The 24,297-nt window shown below is 38.2% G+C and overlaps 1 protein-coding gene across 1 annotated transcript in view; it reads left to right on the top strand.

The window, feature by feature from the left end:
* Nucleotides 1-23,718, top strand: part of LOC139950971 (alkaline phosphatase-like) — a 38,467-nt gene extending 14,749 nt beyond the window's left edge. Inside the window, exons 7-15 of the mRNA XM_071949800.1 lie at nt 9,575-9,801; nt 11,361-11,535; nt 12,098-12,273; nt 12,668-12,779; nt 14,103-14,201; nt 15,219-15,359; nt 16,474-16,674; nt 23,040-23,162; nt 23,430-23,718. Coding sequence (XP_071805901.1) covers nt 9,575-9,801; nt 11,361-11,535; nt 12,098-12,273; nt 12,668-12,779; nt 14,103-14,201; nt 15,219-15,359; nt 16,474-16,674; nt 23,040-23,162; nt 23,430-23,677 — 1,502 coding nt within the window. The 3' untranslated portion in view covers nt 23,678-23,718. The remainder of the gene's footprint in view (nt 1-9,574; nt 9,802-11,360; nt 11,536-12,097; nt 12,274-12,667; nt 12,780-14,102; nt 14,202-15,218; nt 15,360-16,473; nt 16,675-23,039; nt 23,163-23,429) is intronic.
* The last annotated feature ends 579 nt before the right edge of the window (nt 23,719-24,297 follow it).

Raw genomic sequence — 24,297 nt, 5'->3', positions numbered from 1 at the left:
TATTGCAGGGTACCTCGACGTTTGAAATAATAACTGCACTTGGCATCACAGTATTCTCCTGCGAACCCAATTAATTATGTATACCGATTTCCCAATACGCTGCCATTACGCCATTTCAGTAAAAGTGGTCGTCCGAAACACGTAAAATAATTTCGACATAGGTTCAAAGCATAATACAAAAACGTATATCGGCGTATTTAGGCGTGATCTTAACTTACGGCCCTGTCACACCTTAACGTTTTAGTCGGCGTATGCCGACGTATGACAATTTCTCTTAAAGTCACCTGGAAGTGGTGGTTTTTCAAAATTTGTCACTAATATATGTGTTTTGATGAGTGGAATGTGAATAAACAGTTAACTAAGGTTTTAAAAAATCAGTTCTTATGTTATTTACAAATGGGTCATTCCATGTCAGACCAACGCACTTTTTTACCTCATGTCTTCCGATTTTGATAAAAATTGCTGTGATTGCAGGTCCTTATGAGCAATGAATGCACAGTAATTTTTAGCCCGATCGGACTTACCATGTGGTCAGGGCAGAAACCACTAAAATCTGACATTTTTAGGGTAAAATACCACCTTTTTGGTAAAAATATGTCATAACCATGTTAATTCTCATCATATGCAAATTTGGTATCAAAATGATGAGAATTGCATGCTCAAATCAGTTCTTTTCTCAAAAATAAATTTTCTGAAATGTAGGTCACTGTAATCTTTAATATGTTATCGTGACCTTTGACCTAGTTTTTGAAATAATGTATCATTCCAAAAATCAATGAAATAAAAATCTCTTGATAGAGCATGTCTTCCTCTGTCAGAATCCACTAAGCAACAGTTGGGCTCTTCAAAATTTACAACTTTATGACTATTTTTGTACAAGTACCGTGATCTTTAATATGTTATCGTGACCTTTGACCCAATTTGTGAAACAATGCATCATTCCAAAAATCAACACAAAATAAAAATCACTTGATAGAACATGTTTTCCTCTATCACAATCAACCAAGAAACAACTGGGCTCTTCAAAATCTAATTTTATTACCATTTTTGTACAGTTGTTAGGTCACAAACTAGTCAATTTATATACTTTACATAATAAATCCACCAACAAACCTCACTCTTCTGTTTCTTAAGTTACTTAAAGTGTTCATAGTTTGCGATTTGTTTCTTGTTGAGGGCTGATGTGGTTTAACCAGAATCAGAATTTAAACTTTTTGGGGGGTGGGCTATATTTTCCCAATATCAAAAAATCAAAACAAATCAAACAAACAAATTGAATACCTTGGAGGGGCTGGGATCAATCACCCAGACCCATCGTCCCCCACCCCCCCCCCCCCTTTCGGGTGCACCACTGTAATTATTAGTGATCCCAGTTAGAGATTACATCAAGGTTGAGATGGAGAAGCTGTCTGCCTTTCTTCAGTAGATCACAAACTTATGCAGTCTTACTTTAACCCCCTGTGATGAATCTTGAACAACAAATTAATGCATAGTAACTTTCTGAGAAATCATCAAGAACAATTTGTTCACCATGCTGCAACTCTGACTTCAGTGCCCATTTTAATAGAGCTGCTCAGCAGCAGATTTTGTGCTAACTGTGCGTTTTCAATTTAACCGTATAGCACACGAAAAGGCATGCTAACCTTCCGATGAAGTCAGAGTTGCAGCATGGTGACATTTTTTGTTTACCATCTTGGAAAGAATTTTGTTTCGGAAAAATGCCCTCCCCCACCCACCCCCCTCCACCCACAACCCAAATTAAATCCTGGCTGCGTCACTGCTGGTATTTTAAAATATGATTCTGGTTAGACCACATCAGCCCTCAACATGAAAAAATCCCAAACCAATAACAATTTTAGTTTTTTATTTTTATTTATTTATAAAGTAAAGTAAAATAAATTGACTAATTTGTAACCTACCAACTGTACAAAAATAGTCTTAAAGTTGTAAATTTTGAAGAGCCCAGTTGTTTCTTAGTGGATTCTGATAGAGGATGACATGCTCTATCAAGTGATTTTCATTTCATTGACTTTTGGAATGATGCGTTATTTCAAAAATTGGGTCAAAGGTCACGATAACATATTAAAGATCATAGTGACTTGTACAAAAATAGTCATAAACTTGTAAATTTTGAAGAGCCCAACTGTTTCTTAGTGGATTCTGATAGAGGAAGACATGCTCTATCAAATGATTTTTATTTCGTTGATTTTTGGAATAATACATTATTTCAAAAACGGGGTCAAAGGTCACAATAACATATCAAAGATTACAGTGACCTACAGTTCAGAAAATTTATTTTTGATGAAAGAATTGATTTGAGCATGCAATTCTCATCAATTTGATACTAAATTTGCATATATGTGATAAAAATTGACATGGTTATAACATATTTTTACCAAAAAGGTGGTATTTTACCCTAAAAATGTCAGATTTTAGTGGTTTCTGCCCTGACCACATGGAAAGTCCGATAGGGCTGAAAGAAGGTGTGCATTCATTGCTCATTAGGACCTACAAGCACAGCAATTTTTATCAAAATCGGAAGACATGAGGTAAAAAAGTGCGTTAGTCTGACATGGAATGACCCAAATTTAAGAGTAGACCCCGACCCGAGAGGGCGCTGTTCGTGACGTAAATCGAGGCAGACTTTGCCTGTAATGCGTAGAGTAAACACAACTGCAAAGTACATGTTCGGACCAAGTCGTGAGTTTGAACGTTTCAACAAAAAATAAAAATGTTATTTTCCGGCAACGCCGACCAGGTGTATTGCTGCTGAATGCAGAAAAACACTTTTTGAAATGTACCAACTCACGACTTCGACGTACATGTACTTTGCACGTGTGTTTACTATACGCATTGCAGGCAAAGTTTGCCTCGATTGACTTCACGAAAGGGGTAGGCGGAGTCAGCCCCAAACAACTTTATATATTTTTTAAACATATAAATCGTGACAAACAATTACTAAAAAAGTTGTTTTATTGTTCGTAAGCATATACTCCTATGTTTGAAAGAAAACAATTCTATTTCCAGGTGACTTTAAACGTTGGCATCCGCTGAACTTTCGATGAACTTTTCAATTTTGAGCGTATACAAAGCCTGTTCATAACGAGTTGGACGTATGCAGACCGTATTAGTAACTTACTTAGAACGTTTCAATAACGAATGCTTAGCCTGCTCAGCGTTCACAACTTATGTCCTACGGTAATCTAACTACTGCATAACGCGCGGCAGCGTATTGCCGGCGATCACATCCAGTTGCCTACAAAGAGGGTGTCTCTCGACGATTGAAATAATAACTGCACTTGACATTGTAGTATCCTCCCGCGAACCCAATTTGTATCTGATTCACATAAACGCTGCCAATACGCCATTATACGGTAGCTGTAAGTTAGAATCACGTTCATTAAGGTATGTGGTCGTCCGGAGCACGTCAAATACGTTCGAGGTAGGTTCAAAGCACGTTACTACTATTGAATGTTAAGGCCCTGTCACACCTAAACGTTTTAGCAAGCGTATGCCGACGTATACAAAATTGGGGCGAATACGCTGGCGTACGTCGAATAAGTTATGGGTAAGTTTTGTATAAGTTATGAGCACGCTGAAACACGCCGTGTACGTCGTAGTAAGGCGAGGTCGTCGAGAAATTGTGTGCATGCACAACAAAATCTAAGTGTGCCAGCGTGTGGTTCAAAAGTTCCGCATAAGTTGTAGGTGCGTTATACAATCAATGACGCACGTTCACACACGTTACTTGTAAGGTTATCAGAAGTCGACATACGTCGATATAATGTCTAGCGTACCAAAAACGTATTTCTTATAACCTATATGAGTAATGTGCTTTGAACTTACGTCGAACGTATTTGGCGTGTTCCGGATGACCACAGAACTTACTAAACTTGTTTCTAAACTTACAGCTACCATTGACAGAGCAATGTGAATGGGTACATAAAATTTGTGTTCGCATGAGGATTAATACGATGTCAAGTGCAGTTATTATTTCAATCGTCGAGAGGCACCCTCTTTATAGGCTACTATATGTGATCGTCGGCAATACGCTGCCCCCGCGCTCTATGCAGTAGTTGGACCGTCGTAGAACATAAGTTGTGAACGCAGTCAACACGCTAAGCATTCGTTTGAAACGCTCTGTGTAAGTTACTTCTACGGTATGCATCCGTCCACCTCCTTATTATTACGCTTCGTATACGCTCAAAATTGAAAAATCCATCGATAGTTCAGCGTATGCCAACGTTTTAGAGAAATTTGCATACGTCGGCATACGTTGACTAAAACGTCAATGTGTGACAGTGCCTTTATGAGCCACACGCCTTACGTCGTCGTGTATATCAGCGTATCTCCATTATTGTCGTAACAATAATGGAGGATAACAATTTGTCCCCAAACAAGATGAATCGGTTATCATGGTAAAATAAAACAATTAATGTTGCATGCTCCGAGACGGGGTCCATGTTTTGTGTAAACTTTTGGGGCAAACAGGCAAACTCGGCTTCACCTCGGTTGCCCCTCCCCACGTCGGCTGTACAAAACACCGATCACCATAATAATTGTGAAAGTGTTGCATTATGTTCAATCTTGTTTTGTTTTACCCACAACATAAAACAAACAAAGTGGTCATGTCACACAATGCCATTTCATCAGTACTTGTTAATTTTGTTGACAGCTTTTGAATGAAGAGTACACACACATTAAAACGAGCAGAGTATCAAGCACTTTCAACTGAAACTGTCTAGATAAACTTTTATTGCCCACTATTTGAACAAGACAATGTACAGAATACCAGCGGAACTTGCTGCTCCAAAACGGAAACCACTTGCAAGTATGGTGATAAAGGCCCCAACGACACAACGCTATTATGTCGTGGTTTCAAAGGGAAATGCAACGGCACAACAATCTGTACCACCAAACAGTACCACAGTACACTAATGTTGGCAGAGAGCAAGTGACCCAAACACTACATGAGAACTTCAGCTGAATACGCTGTTAAAAATAATCCGTCAAAATTACGGTGCTTTGTATACCTGGCAGCCAGGGTGCTAGGTATTAAAAGTGCAGTAAATTGGAGTTTAGCAAACTACCCCTTCAAGGCACAATTTACAAAACTGCTACTGTGAAATTTACTGCATTTTACCTGGCACCAGCTGCCAGGTAAAGCACCGTAAATTGTACTGCTTTATTGGGTAGAGTGGTGCCCCTTCTTGGACCAAAACTGCAACCTTCTTGAAATAATAGGCTACCCTAAAATACACTGCATGCATCTAGAAGCCTAAGTCCGGGTCCGACAGTATAACGAGAAACACTTACCTTGATGTTGTGTTATTGTAGTACAAACTTTCTCAGTTTCTCTCTTCTGATAAGATGCAAAGTTGTTATGAACAATGCTGCTGGTGCAGCTTGTTTAAATACTGCTGTATTTCCATTGAAGTGGCCAGTAGTCTACTTCGGGTTTGATTGACAATCGATGAGCAGCCAATCATAGATACGTGTTAAAGTCACTGATTGAAAGCAGTGACTTACTCTACCATTGGTTTGGACGAGGCTGTATGTTACAATTGTGGATCAATACCGTGTTAAAGTCACTGATTTATGACAGTGACTTACTCTACCATTGGTTTGAATGATACTGTATGTTGAATGGATAACAATGGTGTAAAACTCTACACTACATTGTGTATGTGGTAAAGTCGCTGATTGAAAGCAGTGACTTACTCTATCATTGGTTTGGATGAGGCTCTATGTTACAATTGTGCGTCAATACCGTGTTAAAGTCACTGATTTATGGCAGTGACTCACTCTAGCATTGGTTTGAATGATACTGTATGTTGAATGGATACCAATGGTGTAAAACTCTACACTACATTGTGTATGTGGTAAAGTCACTGATTGAAAGCAGTGACTTACTCTATCACTGGTTTGGATGAGGCTGTATGTTACCAATGGAGATCAATTTGTACACGCTTTAATGGTATGATATTTTTACATGTATATCCGCCCTACTGAGTTGCACTGTGTGATTGCTTCCTGAAGTTCCTGGCCGTTTTCCTTCTATTTCCGCTCAATTGATGTATTTCCCTGATGATTGTGAGTTAAAGTGCCAGTTTATTATCAAAGAAAGAACTGTGTTCGCAATATATATACTGTTCAGATGGATCTCTTTCGTGCTTCCACTCTTTTGAAGTATATGTTTACTAACACTAACTCAGTGTTTTTTTTTTCCGAAATCGAAATGCAATGACAATGTACTTATAGTAGAGTGCGCCACCAACAGAGCAACATTAAAGGCACTGGACACCATTGGTAATTACTCAACAGAATTGCTAGCATAAAGACTTACTTGGTAATGCGCAATGGAGAGATGTTAATTGTATAAAACATTGTTAGAAACGGCTCTCTCTGAAGAAACCTATTTTTTTTAGAAAGAAGTATTTTCTCGAGTTGTTAAGGTCTCAAACTGAAGGCATCTGAAAGCACACAACTTGTGCGACGGGAGTGATTTTCCCATTATTCTCTCGCAATTTCGACGACCAATTGAGCTCAAATTAATGTTCACGGGTTTGTTATACACCAAGTGGAAAGACTCACTAGTGGTTGAAAGTTACCTATTAATGTGTCTTTGCCCTTAAAGGGTATTTTTAAACTGATTTTCAAATGTTTTCTTTGTTTTCTCAGAGTATACTGCCACCGAAACGCACAAATGCTTTTGGGAAACAAGAATATTCAATGGAGCAAAAACAGTCAAGACAAACCACAAAAATCAAAAACAATCAAATGAACTTTTGGATGAGATTGAATTCATTTTATTTGTTTAAAAAAAATAATTATGGCAGGATTCCGCCTTGGGCCGGTGTTTCATGGAAATCTGTCCCCGGAGATTCTGTCCCCATTTTGGGCAGTTTCTTTGACATAAAGGATTAGTTCATATATTGAAAATCTCAAAATCGTCAAAAATGTGCTTAAAGGCAGTGTACACTTTCGGTTAATTACTCAAAATTAGCATAAAACCTTACTTGGTAACAAGTAATGGGGAGCTGTTGGCAGTATGAAAGACTGTGAGAAACGACTTTCTCTGAAGACACGTAGTTTTCGAGAAAGAAGTAATTTTCCACGAATTTGATTTGGAGACCTCAGAATTAGATTTTGAGGTCTCGAAATCAAGCATCTGAAAGCACACAACTTCGTGTGAGAAGGGTGTTTTTTCTTTCATTATTATCTCGCAACTTCGACGACCTGTTGAGCTCTAATTTTCACAGGTTTGTTATTTTATGCATAGTTGAGATACAGCAAGAGTGAACACTGGTCATTGACAATATTACAAAAGGTGTTTACACACATTTGCCCCCAGCTACATTCAGAGTACAGACAAGTTGCAAATGCATATTATGAGAGATTTATACAAACTTTGATAAGGATTTATTTAACACAAGTTTGAACTTACAAGTCCATTCCAATTGTTTTGGGCCTATTCATGTAAACCAAAAATGGCTTTGCTATATTAGTAAGAATAAATTGTGCTAAGTCATAGTCTTGAACATTCGTTTCAAACTGGCGGGGTCGTGGTCGTAGATGAAGGACCCGGCCCGCCTTCGGCTTAGTCTTTTGTTTACGGGCAAATTAACGCGGGGTCCAGTGGGAACGGGGCCTAAGATACTGTTGATTTTAGACAAACGCTTAAGACCTCGTACCACTCCCCTTTTCCATTGTTTTACTTATTGTTATGAACAAAAAAATATCTGTAAATGCAGGAGAAGATTGTTGAATAAATAAATAGCATTGAAGAAGTCGAGGGCCCAGTAATTTAGTAAATACTCCATGCATGTCAATGAGAGATATTTTGATTCGGTTATCACAATTTACAGTCCATCATTACGGAATCATCAAAACGTGTATGTAATTAGATTGTATGCACATTCAATCGTTAAGGATTTGTAACGCTGATACGCCATCCGCTATTTACGCGGGGAGAGCGGGGGGTAGGGATGGGAGGGGAGGCGTTGGTGAATCCATTATGACGAATCAAGCCGTTATCACAGATTTAAACATCGTTGTTTTTTTCTGGAGGGCTTTCGTAACTATTAGTTTTTCGAGGTGATTTTTTTTTTTTTAACAAATCTTATTACAACTCCTCATAAAACCGTAACAAGAAAACAAAGTGTAAAACCGTAACAGCAAAACAAAGTGTAAAATTTACCGACATAGTTTACCACTTTAGTAAAATGCACAGTTAACCTCGGCACAATACTTTGAAAGAGTCCCATTTTTTGTAAAACTTCACAGTAGATTAGTTGGTGTTAAAAAATACTGATGTGAAGTTGATGATATAGTACAAGTACCGATATAGATAATGGCCATTTGAAATATGAAATTAAAGTTCAAGAACCGATAATTTATTTCCAAGGTTCAAAAGCCAAAGAATGAATGACATGATAAGTTATTGCTAATCTATAGTTATGAAGTCTGTAATACAAACTGACTATGACCTCAGTCTGGTAACAACAGTGACGATCGGTATACACTGTTTCCCTCTCTGATTTTGTTACTTTGATTTCAACATGTTGGATTTAAGATGGTTAATTTGGATCTGTATGCTGACTGCAGGAGGCAATGTGCTTTCACAAAGTAAGTAGGCCCAGTGGTTCTCGCTTGAACCATAGAGTAGAGCTCCATTTGACTTTTCAACAGATAAAATTTGAATATTGTAGTGTATGCATACTTAGTGATCTATTTATAGAATATGATGCCATTGTTTCATGCGAGATCTGGTTGTACGAGAGCTCTGTTGTTTTGCTTGTTGTTATCACGTGAATAGAACCCGAGTTTTTGACGCAATGTGCCCTGTTCCATTGTCTTTTATTGATAGTTTAACGACGTACGAACACAACAAATATTACAGCCGATTATTTTTTTATCGAAAAACACAGAAGATGAGGGTCGAGAAAGAACACACCATAATCTCGTAACAAAATACCCGGTATATGTGTTTCGGTGTTGCAATTAATATAACAATAATGTTAAGAACTATATGCCAATTAGATATCTGTATAGTGATTAATTAAATGAAAATAAATACCCCCATAATCAACAAATGGATGTTTTATTACGTAAATGAAAGTGTTTTTTTTTTGGTGGTGCCAAGAGTTGTCGGCGCTTGTTCCAATGGGATCCTAACTCGACAGATGATGAGAACTTCTGTCCAGATGATGATGTGCTGGTTGGAGAAACAAATTCTGCAATGGCCACTAATTTCCCCCTTGCTTTCCATGGGGCTGCAATTTGGACGTTCAGATGTAGTCAACTGACAAAATGGCTTCAAGTGAACTTGTTTTTGGCCAACTTTGATTTAAAAAAAAGTTGACGATGTGCAAAACACATTGCATGTATGCAAAACACATGGAAGGTGCACTCTTGATCAATTTATCCTATTTACAAGGAGCTTCAACATCTGCAAAAGCTAAATCACGAAACCCATAAAATTCCACCAATGATCTTTCAGTTCTGAGCAGACGACACTATCTGATTGTCTTCGAGTAGTGTTTGTAGTGTTTGTATAAATTAATCGTTGTAGGTGCGAAGTACTGGAATGACCTGGCTAGTGACAGTTTGCAGAAAGCTATTACCAGAGAGCAAACACTCAGCACGAATAAAGCTAAGAACGTGGTGTTTTTCGTCGGAGATGGGATGGGTATAACAACCGTGACGGCTGCGAGGATTCTCAAGGGGCAGCTGGAAGGAGATCACGGGGAAGAAACAGACCTCGAATGGGATAAGTTCCCTAGTGTAGCTTTGTCAAAGGTAACAATAATTATTACGTCTCGAACCTACACACTGAAACAACTACTGCAGGAGATCTTCACCGTTTAAAAAACCTCCCCACTTAAAGCAGGTCTGGGGTCGATTTCACAAAGAGTTAGGACTAGTCCTAGGAGATATTAAAAACGTATGGGTAGTCCAAAGTTAGGACGAGTAACTCGTCCTAAGTCGAGATAAGACTAGTCCTAGACTAATCCACCCACTGGTTTATATACATGAAACGCCCTTACTACTACTTTTTAAACTGCAATGCAGGAGTAACTCACTAGTAATCGTGCAGTGATCATGCAAACAAATTGCACTCGTCGAAGCCCACACTCTCATAATGGTACCGCATCGAAACAAGCCAAGTCATGTCACGGTAAAGTAATAACAAATGTTATTTATGATTACAATAGTATTGTTTAACTATTGTGCGGAAAGTTGCCGGTTGTGGGTTTTTAAGAGAATTATTTTGCACCAATGCAGGTTTATTGTGGGAATGTCATTTTGCATAATTACTGCAGATTATTTTCGCGCTGACTTTAAGCCAGCCATGGGTGAGTTTTTGGCGGTTGAATTGGACATTGGATAATCACTGGACAATGACTGAAACATCTATTGGTACGACCGCCAATACGCAGCCCTGTACTTTGATTTGGACATTCAAACAGAAATGCGCCGTACTTTTGACCGAATGAGGGCGCTATCAAACATATTTGTATCACGGGGTTTATTCATTCATCCCCAAACAGTTATTAAAGACTGGAAAACATAGCCACCACATTACAATCATATAAACCAAGGACAATAAAACCTTTAAAGGAGCCATTACAACCCGTCTCTAAAGCAACATTAACGGCGCAACAAGTGGACGAATCGTGGGACGGGATTGACGGGGATTGGTGACGGGGATTGACCTTAGAGGCGAGAGGTTACTCTTTTGCGTTATTCACGAGCCTCGAAGTGTGACGTCAGATGTTCAGGCTAGTATATCCCTATAGCCTGAACATCTGACGTCACACTTCGAGGCTCGTGAATGATAACGCTAGAGAGTGGCCTCTAGCGTAGGTCAATCCTTGTCCATCTTCACCTTTCACCTAGATTCATATGCAGATGACCGCTAGTACAAATGCCAAAAATCACCTCGGACCAATCAAAACACGGAAACAGAATGCTTACGTCACTGCACGTTTATCCAATGAAATCGGTGTCCAAATATGATACAAATAGTGGGTGTGCCCGATAAGCTTCCCTGGGTCGATCCCGCGGTGCTCACTCGGGTGAACCCCTGACAAGAGCTAATCGAACGAACACACTCGCCCTCTCGTGGTGATGGCATGCACCTCAGGTCACCCCAAGTGACCCACTCCACAAGCAGGGGGGGGGGGGGGGCGCTGACACGGGTGAGCCCCGTCAAAGCTATTCTAAAGTACCGGGGCAGATCGGGGTCGACCCAGGGAAGCTAAACGAACGCACCCACTATATTGAGTGCGCCCCACGTGGTCAAGCATACGGAGCATTTAGTCTGAGAATATTTCCTGCACTCTTTCATCCTCTAGACGTACAATACCGACAGGCAAGTACCGGACTCGGCTGGTACGGCTACTGCTTATTTTAGTGGTGTTAAAACCAAGACAGCAGTGATAGGGCTAGACGATTCTGCTATTAAAGGAGATTGTAAATCTAGTCTCAATGCTAATGTGGAGTCTGTTATGATATCTGCTCAAAAGTCTGGTAAGTTTAAAAGAACGTCAACATATTCATATAATGTTTTATAACACACCTCTTGCCTTTTTCTGTATTCTGGTTGGCTGAAACACGGTCTCGTGGGATAAGCTTAGTCTAGTGATCGGGCGCATGTGTTTTGCGGGAACTAGCTCTTTGAAAATAGTGCCCTGTTACAGCGCCCTCTCTTGACTTGAACCGTGAACAGCAACTACAAAACTTCCTTTCTTTTCCACGTGTTGTTCTTATTTCACATTTTAAGACCGACACAAGTCGGTAACTAGTGTACGTCTATTCCCCCTCGGGCCTGTTAGTGACCAGAAGAGGGACCTATTTCCCTTGGCCTTCAGCCTCGGGAAATAGGTCCCTCTTCTGGTCACTCAAAGTCCCTCGTGGGTAGACGTACAATTACCTCATTGCCAGTCAATGTGTGTATAATAAGTATGATTTACCTTCATTGATTTGTTGTCAAGTGTTTTGTATTAATTTTAATCTTGTGTTCTTGAAATTGTATCGATCGAATATAATAGCTAATAAATTAGGTTTTCGTTGCTTTGTGTGCTTTCTAAAGGCAAGGCAACGGGATTCGTCAGCACTGCCCGTGTGACACACGCTACCCCTGCCGCACTTTACGCACATTCGCCCCATCGAGACTGGGAGTGTGACTCTGATATACCGCAGATGGAAACTGACATTGGTTGCATTGACATCGCTCAGCAACTCATAACACTCGGACAGGATACACAGGTACAATCTGCAACATTGACACAAACCAGTGTTTGCGTTCACTATTCTGAATGTACCTTTTGATTATTCGATACCTTTACCAATATCATGGGTTATTTTGGTTTTTGAATCAGAGTATCTCACAAACTGACCGGCAATGAAACAGGTAGCTGGAAGCATTCGATAGTTAATCAATTTAAACAGTTAATCAATTTAAACAGTTAATCATTTTTTAGCATTTTTTTAAAGCGTGCTCACATAATGAAAGGCTGGCAAATGTCATTATTTCAAACTTCCTAGCAGCACTTCCGAAGCAGCTTCCTAGAATACCCTACCTGCTAGTCATTGCTGCATGCCGACCACCAACTTCATGGTACGGTAATTTTTATACTAATTCTTCATTAATCTATGCCAGGTTATAATGGGTGGGGGAAGGATGAAAATGTTACCGAGAGAAGCTGCCGACCCAGAGTATCCTGAAGACTCTTCTAAAGCTGGATCTAGAAATGATGGACGAAATCTCATCGGTATGTAAACCCGACCAAACTTAAACCCAATTATTGATGACTATTGCACCATTTTGCTTTAACAGCTTCTGATCCCATCCAGATTCCATAGAAACCGAGCTACTGAAATCAATAATGCTGAATTGATAATGGTGAATCAAAATTGGTTGATCGATAATTATTAGTCGATATTGGTGAGTCGATATTTGTAAATCAATAACCACTATTCGATGTTGGTGAATCGATAATGGTGATTCGATAATATTTGTGGATCAATAATTGGTGAACCGATAGTCGTAAAAAGATAACTGTGAATCAGTAATGGAGAATCGATAATGGGAAAAGATAATATTGAAACGACAATGGTAAATCAATATTGGTAAGTCGATAATGGTGAATCGATAACTGTCCATGAGCCGCAAGGCGCTGACATTACCATAAAGACAGCATGGTGCGTAGTTATAGAAGATAGGAGGAATGTACTTGAATATAAAGTGGTAATGAATCTGAAATAAAAGATTCGTTTTTACAAATCCAAAATTATGTATGATGTATACTTTACATATAATTTAGTACTAGTAGTTACGTTTTACTCCTAAGCTAGGAGCTTTGTCAATTATAGTAACATCATACATAATTTTGGATTTGTAAAAACGAATCTTTTTTTTTCATGATCATCAACAATCCAGACGAACTTATTTATATGCAGTGGACACTATTGGTTATTACTCAAAATAATTATTAGCATACCTTACTTGGTAACGAGTAATGGGGAGAGGTTGATAGTATACAACATTGTGAGAAACGGCTCCCTATGAAGTAACGTAGTTTTCGAGAAAGAAGTAGTTTTCCACGAATTTGATTTCGAGACCTCATAATTAGATTTTGAAGGCCCCAAATTAAGCATCTGAAAGCGCACAATTTCGTGTGACAAGGGAGTTTTTTTCTGTCATTATTATCTCGCAACTTCGCCGACCAATTGAGCTCAAATTTTCATAGGTTTGTTATTTTATGCATAAATGCATAATGTTGATATACACCAAGTGAGAAGACTGGTCTTTGACAATTACCAATATAGTCCAGTGTCTTTAATGGTAATGAATCTATTAATCTTATAATTATTCTTGTATGTTTATGTTCTTTTAAAATGTTGTGTTTTGTAGAAGCATCTCTCATCAAAACAGTTTCACTTGATCAAACCTTGACTTTATAGATGTTTGTTATAGTTCCACAGCATTTAATTTTCTTTCGGTCACATGAAGCTCTTGCTATATACTACGAATTGAAACAATCAAGCAAGGATTTGTTTCACTAGTTGTTTTACAATATTATGTTTTGTTTAAGACGAATGGCAAGCAGGTAAAGACAAGACAAACAGCAAGTACGTGTGGAATTTGGAACAATTTAAAGACGTCAATCCACTTGAAACTGACAACCTTTTAGGTGAGTTGTTGTTTTATGTACCAATTTGAACAAGTACGAAAAATCGTCTGTCGTTCGGAACATGATTGTGCCTACAACCTTTATGCGCCGCATAAATCTTGGGCTAAATGTTCATGTTAATAGGTCTAGGATGTTGGTTTGGTAGAGGGTTTCATTTTGGTATCGAAGGTTGTGTCACTTATTTGGCTTGGGCTTTAGGCTAGGTGCCGTTGATCTCGAATTCAAGCACACAACTTCGTGTGACAAGGGTATTTTTTCTTTCATTATTATCTCGCAAGTTCGACGACCAATTGATGAGCTCAAATTTTAACAGGGGCGGAGTGTTTTGGCGACCATGACCAGAAACAAGTTGCTGACGTCAAATTCACTGACCGAAGAAAAAAATGCAGAGAGCTACGCGAAAACGGGTCGGTAACCAGAAAAAGTTCATGACGTAGGTACATCTCTTGAAAATTTATGCTCTCAAAATATATTGCCGTCATTTTATTATCGAGGAATGGAACTTAGTCTTTGTAATTTTATCAACATTATTTAATTGTTATGCTTCAAAGTATTTCATTTTTAAAAGAATTTCAGTACGTTTTCCGTTAGTTTTTAGAGTCCGCCATCTTAAAACCAAGCCTAATCGAGCCAACAAGTCGGTTACGGTTTGGTCGGAACAGCGGTTCAACCGAACACGCTCGACCAATAGCCAAAGCTCAAATATGTTTCTGGTTAGGGTCGCCAAAACGCGCTCCAGGTTTGTAATATTTTATGCATATGTTGAGATATACCAAGTAAAGACTGGTCTTTGACAGTTACCAAATGTCCCCAGTGTCTTTAACACGTTTTATATTCAAGCAAACCAAAATTATTGGTTGTACAGCATTACATTACTTTGTTTGCACTCAGTTTTTATTATTATTATATCACAATAATATTACGTGTCCGTCTTAAGTTTGAACTTTATAACTAACCAGGACGATTTAATATAGAAACTTTTATTTGACAGTGGTATTAACTTTGCTTACCTTTCAGGTTTGTTTGAGCCCAGTCACATGCAATTTGAAGGTAACCGAATGAATGACGTAGGGGGTGAGCCCTCATTGTCTGAGATGGTAGAAAAGGCCATCGAGATACTTCAGAAGGACAAAAACGGGTTCTTCCTTATGGTTGAGGGTAAGTTATTATTACAACATACAGGTCTCTGGTTTTTGTAGAGTGTTGGTTAATTGGTTTCATGAGCCCTAGCCTTGTCCAAGCCTCTATACGCAAGCACCGACCCGCTCTGAATTCACTAACTGCATATATACTATACCGCACGGTGCATAACAGTACTTGATACCGAGTCTAGTTGCAGCCTCGTTGTATGAGGTACAACAACCTCGAAAAACCATGCTTCGACCCCACGGTATTAAGTAATGTTATATACCGTGCAGTATAGTAACTATTCAGTTCTTGAATTCATAGTAGCGAGCCGGTGCTTGCGTAAAAGACCTTGAACAAGACTACATGAGCCCTTTGTGTCATTGCTGCTGTTTCACAAGAGGTTATCGTTATAGGCCCTACCTCTTTTTTTTTAGGCTTAGAAAATCATTGACAATCTGAAACCTCGTTATATGGAGTATTTACATTGTCCGGCATCTTTGATGCCATTGTCCAGTCACAGATTGTATGTATTTTCATTGTTGATAACAAGACCACGCAGGTTGGCATGGACGGCCAAATAACATGCAACCAACCTACTAGATTTTGTCACCAAAGTAGACTTTTCTGCAAACTTGTAATTTGGTTGTAAACAAACATTTTTAAAAACTAGGGCCATCGTTTGTTATCTATGTATTCCTAGTTTTCGAATCTTGGTTGACAAAAACTCCGTCTATGATGTTGCTTTATCACGGTGTGGCCATCTTGATTTTACTCCATTCAAACTCATTGTAACAAAACTGAGGCTGGACAAAATAATAGTCTGGTGCCATGTTTGCGCAATTAATGTTAGCATTCATTACTGTTATGGAAACAGGGAACATGACCGAGATGGTGACAGCGTGATTATAAACCTTTATCACGGTGTGGCCATCTTGACTTTATACTCCATTGTAACCAAACTGAGGCTGGTGCCATGTTTGCGCAATGAATGTTAGCATTCATTACTATTATGGAAACAGGGAACATGACCAAGATGGTGACAGCGTGAACATTCTTCACGAACAAGACACACTACCAGATTTATCATAAAATGTCAATAATTTAAACACAAATAAATCATACTATCTTGAATTGATACACCAAGGTGGCCGAATTGACCATGCGCATCATGACGGGTTAGCCTACCACGCCCTGCATGATACCATTGCAATGGATAAGGCTGTAGCCAAGGCGATGTCAATGACCAATGAAATGGAGACTTTATTTATTGTAACTGCCGACCATAGCCATGTACTCTCTATAGGAGGAGCAGCTGATCGTGGTAGTCCAATACTCGGCAGAGGAGGTAAGTTTCTTCCACAAATATAACTTTAAAGGCAGTGGACACTATGACTTCTAACAAGCTTAAGCTCAATGAAAATAAAACTGATACATCGATTGACCCTACTATGGTGGCCCTGAAGGGACATCGCACATCGCAAATATCTTTGCAAATATTTGCGATGTCGCAAATATCTTTGCAAATATCTTTGCAAATATTTGCGATGTCGCAAATATCTTTGCAAATATTTGCGATGTCGCAAATATCTTTGCAGATAATTGCGATGTCGCAAATATCTTTGCAAATATCTTTGCGAATATTTGCGATGTCGCAAATGTCATTGCAAATATCTTTGCAAATATTTGCGATGTCGCAAATATCATTGTAAATATCTTTGCAGATATTTGCGATGTCGCAAATATCATTGCAAATATCTTTGCAGATATTTGCGATGTCGCACATTTTATCGCATACCTTGTCGCATACTTTGTCGCATAGTTTGCATATTTGTGGCGAGAAATTTTTCAAGAGCCTAAAGGGTTGTTTGGGTTCCAGCCTTCATTCCATTAACATGTACACACGGGTGGATAGTCGGATACAGTCCGCGCATGTTTTTTTTGTTATGCCATTACAACTTGCACTAGCCTTTAGTCAAGGCGCACGCGGCACACCGGATAGCACGCACAGCCCCAAAAATTTAACACTCGAAAAAAAGAACATAACCGCGAGCGGCGAAGCGCCTTTACCATAGTACAACTTGCTGTGTACATAGAGCGTTTACGAATCGAAGGCTCAGGCTTGACGCTTCAGGCTTGGGATTTTCAGGCGTGGTGGATCATGGGGGAAATAATAATGCACGAGGACAAACGTGCGTCGTCTGCTTTTTGTGTGTGAGGCATTTATTTATTGATTGTAAAATAAAAAAATAAAAAATAACACCACCACAAAACACATAATCATACCTTTTGTATTGTAACAAACGCATATTCGCTTTCTGATGGTTTAATTATTGTAACAGTACCTCAATAACTTGTAATAATTAAAGCAGCCCACTTCTTAGCTTCACTTGATTGAAAAATGACTTATTTTAGTGAAAGACAACAAATGATGGTTGTTTTCATCAACAACAAAACGGACCAAAAATGTTCTGAAAACGTCGCTTTATGAAACTGGAATTGAAATTGCATTGAAACTGAAAGCAGGGAAATTTCGAAAGGTAAGTTGTTAAAAACTAGAACATTTTTTTAGAATAAAAACAACATACTCTGACTATCAAGTAAAAACTGCATACAAGCTATACTGCACTACAATGACAACTTTATTTTATCATAAATTGAGTTACCTTTAAACAAAAGAAGTATCAATTTACAGCAATTGATTTTTTAAATAACTTTTTTTAAGATTACAAAGACGGTGCTAATAAATAATTGTTTGTGTTCTCCCATTAGGCTGGGAAAATGTTAGGTTACTTAACAATTTTGAAGTTCATTGCAACTATGATGATCTCCACTTTAAAGTAAAGAAACATGATTATTTCGTCAACTGTTAGGTTAGTATTTCGGAATTGTCAAGCTTTTTCTTACTGTATTTTTCAGCTGTAGAATAGTTGCTAGCAAAAATTAGCAAATAAGGACAGGTCAGTTTGCTTTATGTTACTTTACATTTAGAATTGAGCTTTATATCTTTGTCGACACTGGTGAAGTTTCTTCTGCTGAATCACAGGTGATATTTCCTCTACCGATGACTAAGTCTAAGCGACTAGTGTGACAAGTGTCGAAGTGGAGACTATTGATTGCCTTGTCGAGTTACAAATACCATTTTTCAACTACTCAGATAGTCGACGTGCTACCATGACTACTACAAAAACAGTCACGACTACTGCTTGGTGAACCAACAGGAGACTTTCTAGGACGATAGGTGGCAGCAGACTTATCGGGCAAAGCCATTGTTCTCAGAATTATGCGCAAGCTCATAACTACATAAACAATAGAAGTTTGCCCGGTAAGTCTGCTGCCACCTAGCGTTGGGAAGTCTCCAATTGTGTCGCTCTTGACTATTCCCAACAACTTCAATCCTTTTAGCACATTAATTTTACTTGATTGGGCCTGCGGCAAACAACTTGCCGCAATGTATCTTAGGAGTTTAAAATAGTCGCAACGAGTTTCAAAGTCGTGACTACAATGTTTTTGATGAGTAGTAAACTTCACTTGTTGCCCAGCAGGCCTACTGATGACATCTTATATTGTTCTGAAATGAACTAACAGGTCTTTCGCTTTGATGCGGAACTGGTTAGCACATGTTACGCTTCTCACATTGACGCTTTTCTGCAGATCCTTGTAACTGAATTTAGAAGAAGATACAACCGTATGAGTATGATCAAATAGTCAATGCTTGAGTAGGATCAAATAATAAATACTTGAGTATGATCAAATAATCAATGTTTGAGTATGATCAAATAATCAATGCTTGAGTATGATCAAATAATCAATGCTTGAGTATGATCAAATAGTCAATGCTTGAGTATGATCAAATAATCAATGCTTGAGTATGATCAATGAATCAATGCTTGAGTATGATCAATGAATCAATGCTTGAGTATGATCAATGAATCAATGCTCGAGTATGATCAATGAATCAATGCTTGAGTACATGTATGATCAAATAATCAATGCAGCCCTCAACATTTTAAATTGCAAAATTATAGCATTAATCAAACCATTCGGGTGATCATTGTACAATGTATTTAAACAAAATTGTTTTTTAGCTCTTGGGATTTAATGTTGGTTTAGAGAGTTTTCTTTCTTACCCCCCCCCCCCCCTATGTATAAAAAACAAAGGTTAACACTCAAGGGGGGATTGACTTGGAAGTCTCTCGAACTCCAGATCACCACTGATTATCGGGAACATCTCAAAAGGATGTTGGGTTAGCCTTGCTATGCCTTGCTACGGCAGTCAAATTGTCACTCAGAAAAAACGCCACTGTAAAAACCCACCCGTATACATTGTACACTGCGTAAACTTAACCACATCGCACGACATGACGCCCCCGTACACGGCCTCTGCATGCGGTAATAGTGGTAAGAGTGCGGATGACTTGTGCACAGTAGTCGTACGACGAGTGTTCAGCAATGTGACGGTGTATACGGGTGGGTCGTGCGGTGTGATTACACACTACGCACAGTGTATACGGGTGGGTTTAGACCGTCGTCTTTTTCGGAGTAAATAATGCCACAGCCTTGATATTTATAGTATTCATTTTGGTTTTTACCCATATACACCGATGTGGTGTTAGCACTATATACTCAACACTTACCAGAGTAAAAACCAAACTGAATATTCGTAACCCAGTGCAATTTTAATATCATTTGCAGTTCCAGCTGCTAAAATTTAGGATTCAAACTGCCTCAGCTACTGGGCAAACTCGGTGGTCTAGTTTAGCATGAAATTGCTCTAGAATTGCAAAGGTTGTGGATTTGAATCCCACCCGAGTAATTTGCCTGTGATTTTTGTTTTCACAGAACTCGGGTAAGTACTGAGTTTACAGTGCTTATTTAACACACATCGGTGTATAATATGGGTAAAAACCAATTATGGGATTCATACCGTACGTACCTGACAGATATGGGCGGTGTTCAAGTATCCTTTTGCCCCTATTAGTATTAGACTTGAACCTCGGCCTGGTGGTTTTCCTCACACCAAAGTCACTCTTCCAACTCTACATTGTACTTGTAGGCCTACATGATAAATTAAAACAATGAAAGTTGATACAAGTAAGAATGTTGATGAATGCCAGTCCTCTTCTACAGAAAAATGTTAGAATCCTTATTCCACAAGCAAAGGGTGTTCTTCTATCTAGCAAAGTCCCCCCCCCCCCACCCCAACACCCAACCCATATAGCCCCTGCTTGATAAGTTGGTGCAGGTGTGCATGTATCATCATTCATTCATTCATGGCTAATATGCAAATTTATGTAATCATGTAACCTAAGTTGCCAAGAAATGTGTTTCCCTTCAGAAAACTCAAATTAATTACTAAATACCTGGTACATCAGTCAGAAGTAAACAATATGAAATATTATTATTTATAAAGTAGACCTACATTACAACAAAACATTTCTTGAAAAAAGGGAACAAAGTGAAATATTATTCATAAGTAACAATAGGGTTCAATGTAATGTTTATTTAAAAAAAATCGGTTCAGCTTAAACGAAACCGCAATATTTATAACTAATACATGTATCACTATCCAGCTCTCGGCCTGGGGATTATATTTAAATATTTATAAAGAAACTTTCGTTTTTAATCAGCAGACAAGGAATTTGATGTCTGCCAACGAAAAATAAAACCATAAACAAGTTAAGAAGACAAGCCATACTTTCACAAATATTATCCTGTCAAAAAATTCCCGAATGTAGCTTGGCTTCATCAGTAAATGTTGAGAATAAAACCAAAAGACAATTTTCACGAATTAGATGCAGCACTAAGTTACCGGCCACACGTACTTGTATCCGTCATTTTTAACGCGAAGTAAATTACCATAAAAAATTACATTTTATATCAAAGCTTACCTTAATATCATTGATGCAAATTGTTCGCGTTCTCATGGGTGGTATATCAGGTGAAGACTGTTGTTATTGATAGTAAAACGCCCTCAAAAGAGACAGATTTGTCAATTTTATAGAACGGTAACCAAGGATTTTAATGGCTGCCGCAAGAAAAAGTTTTATCATCACAAATCTGACGTCATGAAGCCCTTTAGGCTCTTGACAAATTTCTCGCCACAAATATCCAAACTATGCGACAAAGTATGCGACAAGGTATGCGATAAAATGTGCGACATCGCAAATATTTGCAAAGATATTTGCAATGATATTTGCGACATCGCAAATATTTGCAAAGACATTTGCAAAGATATTTGCGACATCGCAAATATTTGCAAAGATATTTGCGACATCGCAAATATTTGCAAAGATATTTGCAAAGATATTTGCGACATCGCAAATATTTGCAAAGATATTTGCGATGTGCGATGTCCCTTCAGGGCCACCATACCCTACTGATTCTGTCAGCAACTTATAAATAAAATTTGATTCTCATAATAATACAATGAGCAAGTAAGTTTCTAGCCTCTGCCAATCAATAAATTTTCAATTAAGTAACTTAAGGAGAATCAAACGGTACCTGGATAAGGATACTCTCCATCATGTTGTCAGAGCTTTAGTCCTCTCTCGTATTGACTATGGCAATCTCCTTTTATTTGGTGCAACGTCATATGAATTGGACAGAGTTCAAAGACTACAAACTAGTGCAGCTCGTTTAGTATGTTCCACACCCTTGAGAGAACATATTATTACCCCATCACTTAGGGAACTTCATTGGCTACCAATTAGAGAACGAATCCATTTTAAGATTGCTCTTCTCGTTTTTATGCTTTAACAAAACTACACCTCATTATTATCACTTAACTGTCACATTACACTCCTCCACGATTTCTTCGATCAATCGCTTGAATGTTCCCCGAGCAAACAAAGTTTTAGGTCAGAAGGCTTTCAGTGTGGCTGGGCCCATGATTTGGAACAATCTCCCAACTGCCATTAGGGAATCTAATACTCTGTCTGCTTTTCGTAAAGTCCTTAAGACTCACCTTTTTCCAAGTTAGTTTCTTTCTAGTGCGCTATGATCTTGATGGAATAGCGCTTTATAAATATTAATTGTTATGTTATGCTATTGTTATTGGTAATTACTCAAAATAATTATTAGCATAAAACCTTACTTGGTAGCCAGTAATGGAGAGCTGTTGATAGTGTAAAACATTGTGAGAAACGGCTCCCTCTGAAGTAACGTAGTTTTCGAGAAAGAAATAATTTTTCCTGAATTTGATTTCTAGACCTCAGACTTAGAGTTTGATGTATATAAACCAAGCATCTAAAAGCACACAACTTCGTGTGACAAGGGTGTTTTTCTTTCATTATTATCTCGCAACTTCGACGTTTGATATTTTTATGTCTTTGGCAATTACCAATAGTGCCAGTGTCTTTGAACAATTAAAAGCTATATCTTTCAAAATATCATTTGTATGCAAAATAGTATACAATGAATTTAAAGAGAGACTGTTTCTAACTATTATTATTTATTTACTTTCCCTTTTTTTCAAAGGGCGATATCTCTCGATAAATCCAACTGTTTGTACAGACTGCAGCTTTATTATGTTTTGAAACAAAAAGTAAACTCCGTTAAGTTACCCGAATGCAGACTGAATTCTGACCAGTAAGTAATGTTAACAAGTTGTGCAAGCTTCTCAGTTTTCTATAAGTGAATGGTGATTCATCGTCAAACCTTTCATATTTAAATTCTAATTACAACAAAATGGTTTTGCATATTAATGTCAAGGTCTGATGAATGACGGTTTGCCATTTACAACACTCTCATATGCAAACGGCCCTGGAGGAATTGAGGAGTTAGACAGCTTCAAAAGTACTGGTTCGAGACGGAATCTGACGGATACCAACACAGGTAAAGCTTCAATTGATTACTTTGAGTATTGGTTTATACCACTCAGGTACACCACTCAGTAAAATTAAATCCGAGTATATGCAGACTTTTTGAAATATTTTAAATCTTAAACATATAACTTGGCAAAGTTACAGGGAAGTTTTTGCAACCACGATTTTGCCAAGGGAAAGTGCCCCTTTGCCATTTCATAGAGTTAATCATTAACTTGTGTAAACAATTATTTTACTTGTATTGTGATAAACATTGTTTTATTATTTGTTTGTGCAGAGGCTGCCGATTTTCACCATCCAGCGCTTGTCCCAATTGACTCAGAGACTCATGGTGGAGAAGACGTCACTATTTACGCCAATGGACCAATGTCGCATCTTTTTCACGGGGTCCATGAACAGCACTACATTGCCCACGTGGTCAGATATGCTTCCGGGTTAAACTGCCACAATGGGGCGCCCTCTTCTGGACCAAATTCCATTTTAGCTTTAATGTTGTTTACTTTCGTACGGAAGTTTATAGATTGAAAAAGAAATTTAATGAATGTATTTTGTCCAGTTGTAGCAAAGACAGCCAAGATTATAGTGTTTGCAAACAGTAAAACAAACAACCCAAAACATCTTTTAACTTTTTTTTTACAACCGCTTTTGTCAGAACAGACTAATTTGCAAGCACATCAAACAACACAAGGCCAGTTGTGTATTGCTTTTTACACGAACGTTTTATTATACTACTCAAGTCAAGCTTTAACAACTTTTTTTCAACAAACTGAGGATTTTAATTTGAAGACACCTTTTCTGGGGTACGTTACACCAAACCATAAGTTAATGGCTAAATTCTGTTGTTTTGAAGCATTTTCTAATACCTTTCAAAATTCAACAAATAATTGAAAGCATAAAAACCTTACTTGGTAATGAGCAATGGAGAGATGTTAATAGTATAAAACATTGTGAGTAACGGCTCTCTCTGAAGAAAACTAGTTTTTGAGAAGAAGTACTTTCTGGAATTGTTGAGGTCTCAAATTCAAGGCATCTGAAAGCACACAACTTGTGCGACAAGGGGTGTCTTCCCATTAATCTCTCGCAACTTCGACGACCAATTGAGCTCAAATTAATGTTCACGGGTTTGTTAATTTAAGAATATGTTG

Source organism: Asterias amurensis, chromosome 18, assembly GCF_032118995.1.
Source record: "Asterias amurensis chromosome 18, ASM3211899v1".
Lineage (NCBI taxonomy): Eukaryota > Metazoa > Echinodermata > Asteroidea > Forcipulatida > Asteriidae > Asterias > Asterias amurensis.
This window is presented reverse-complemented; position numbering and strand designations above follow the sequence as displayed.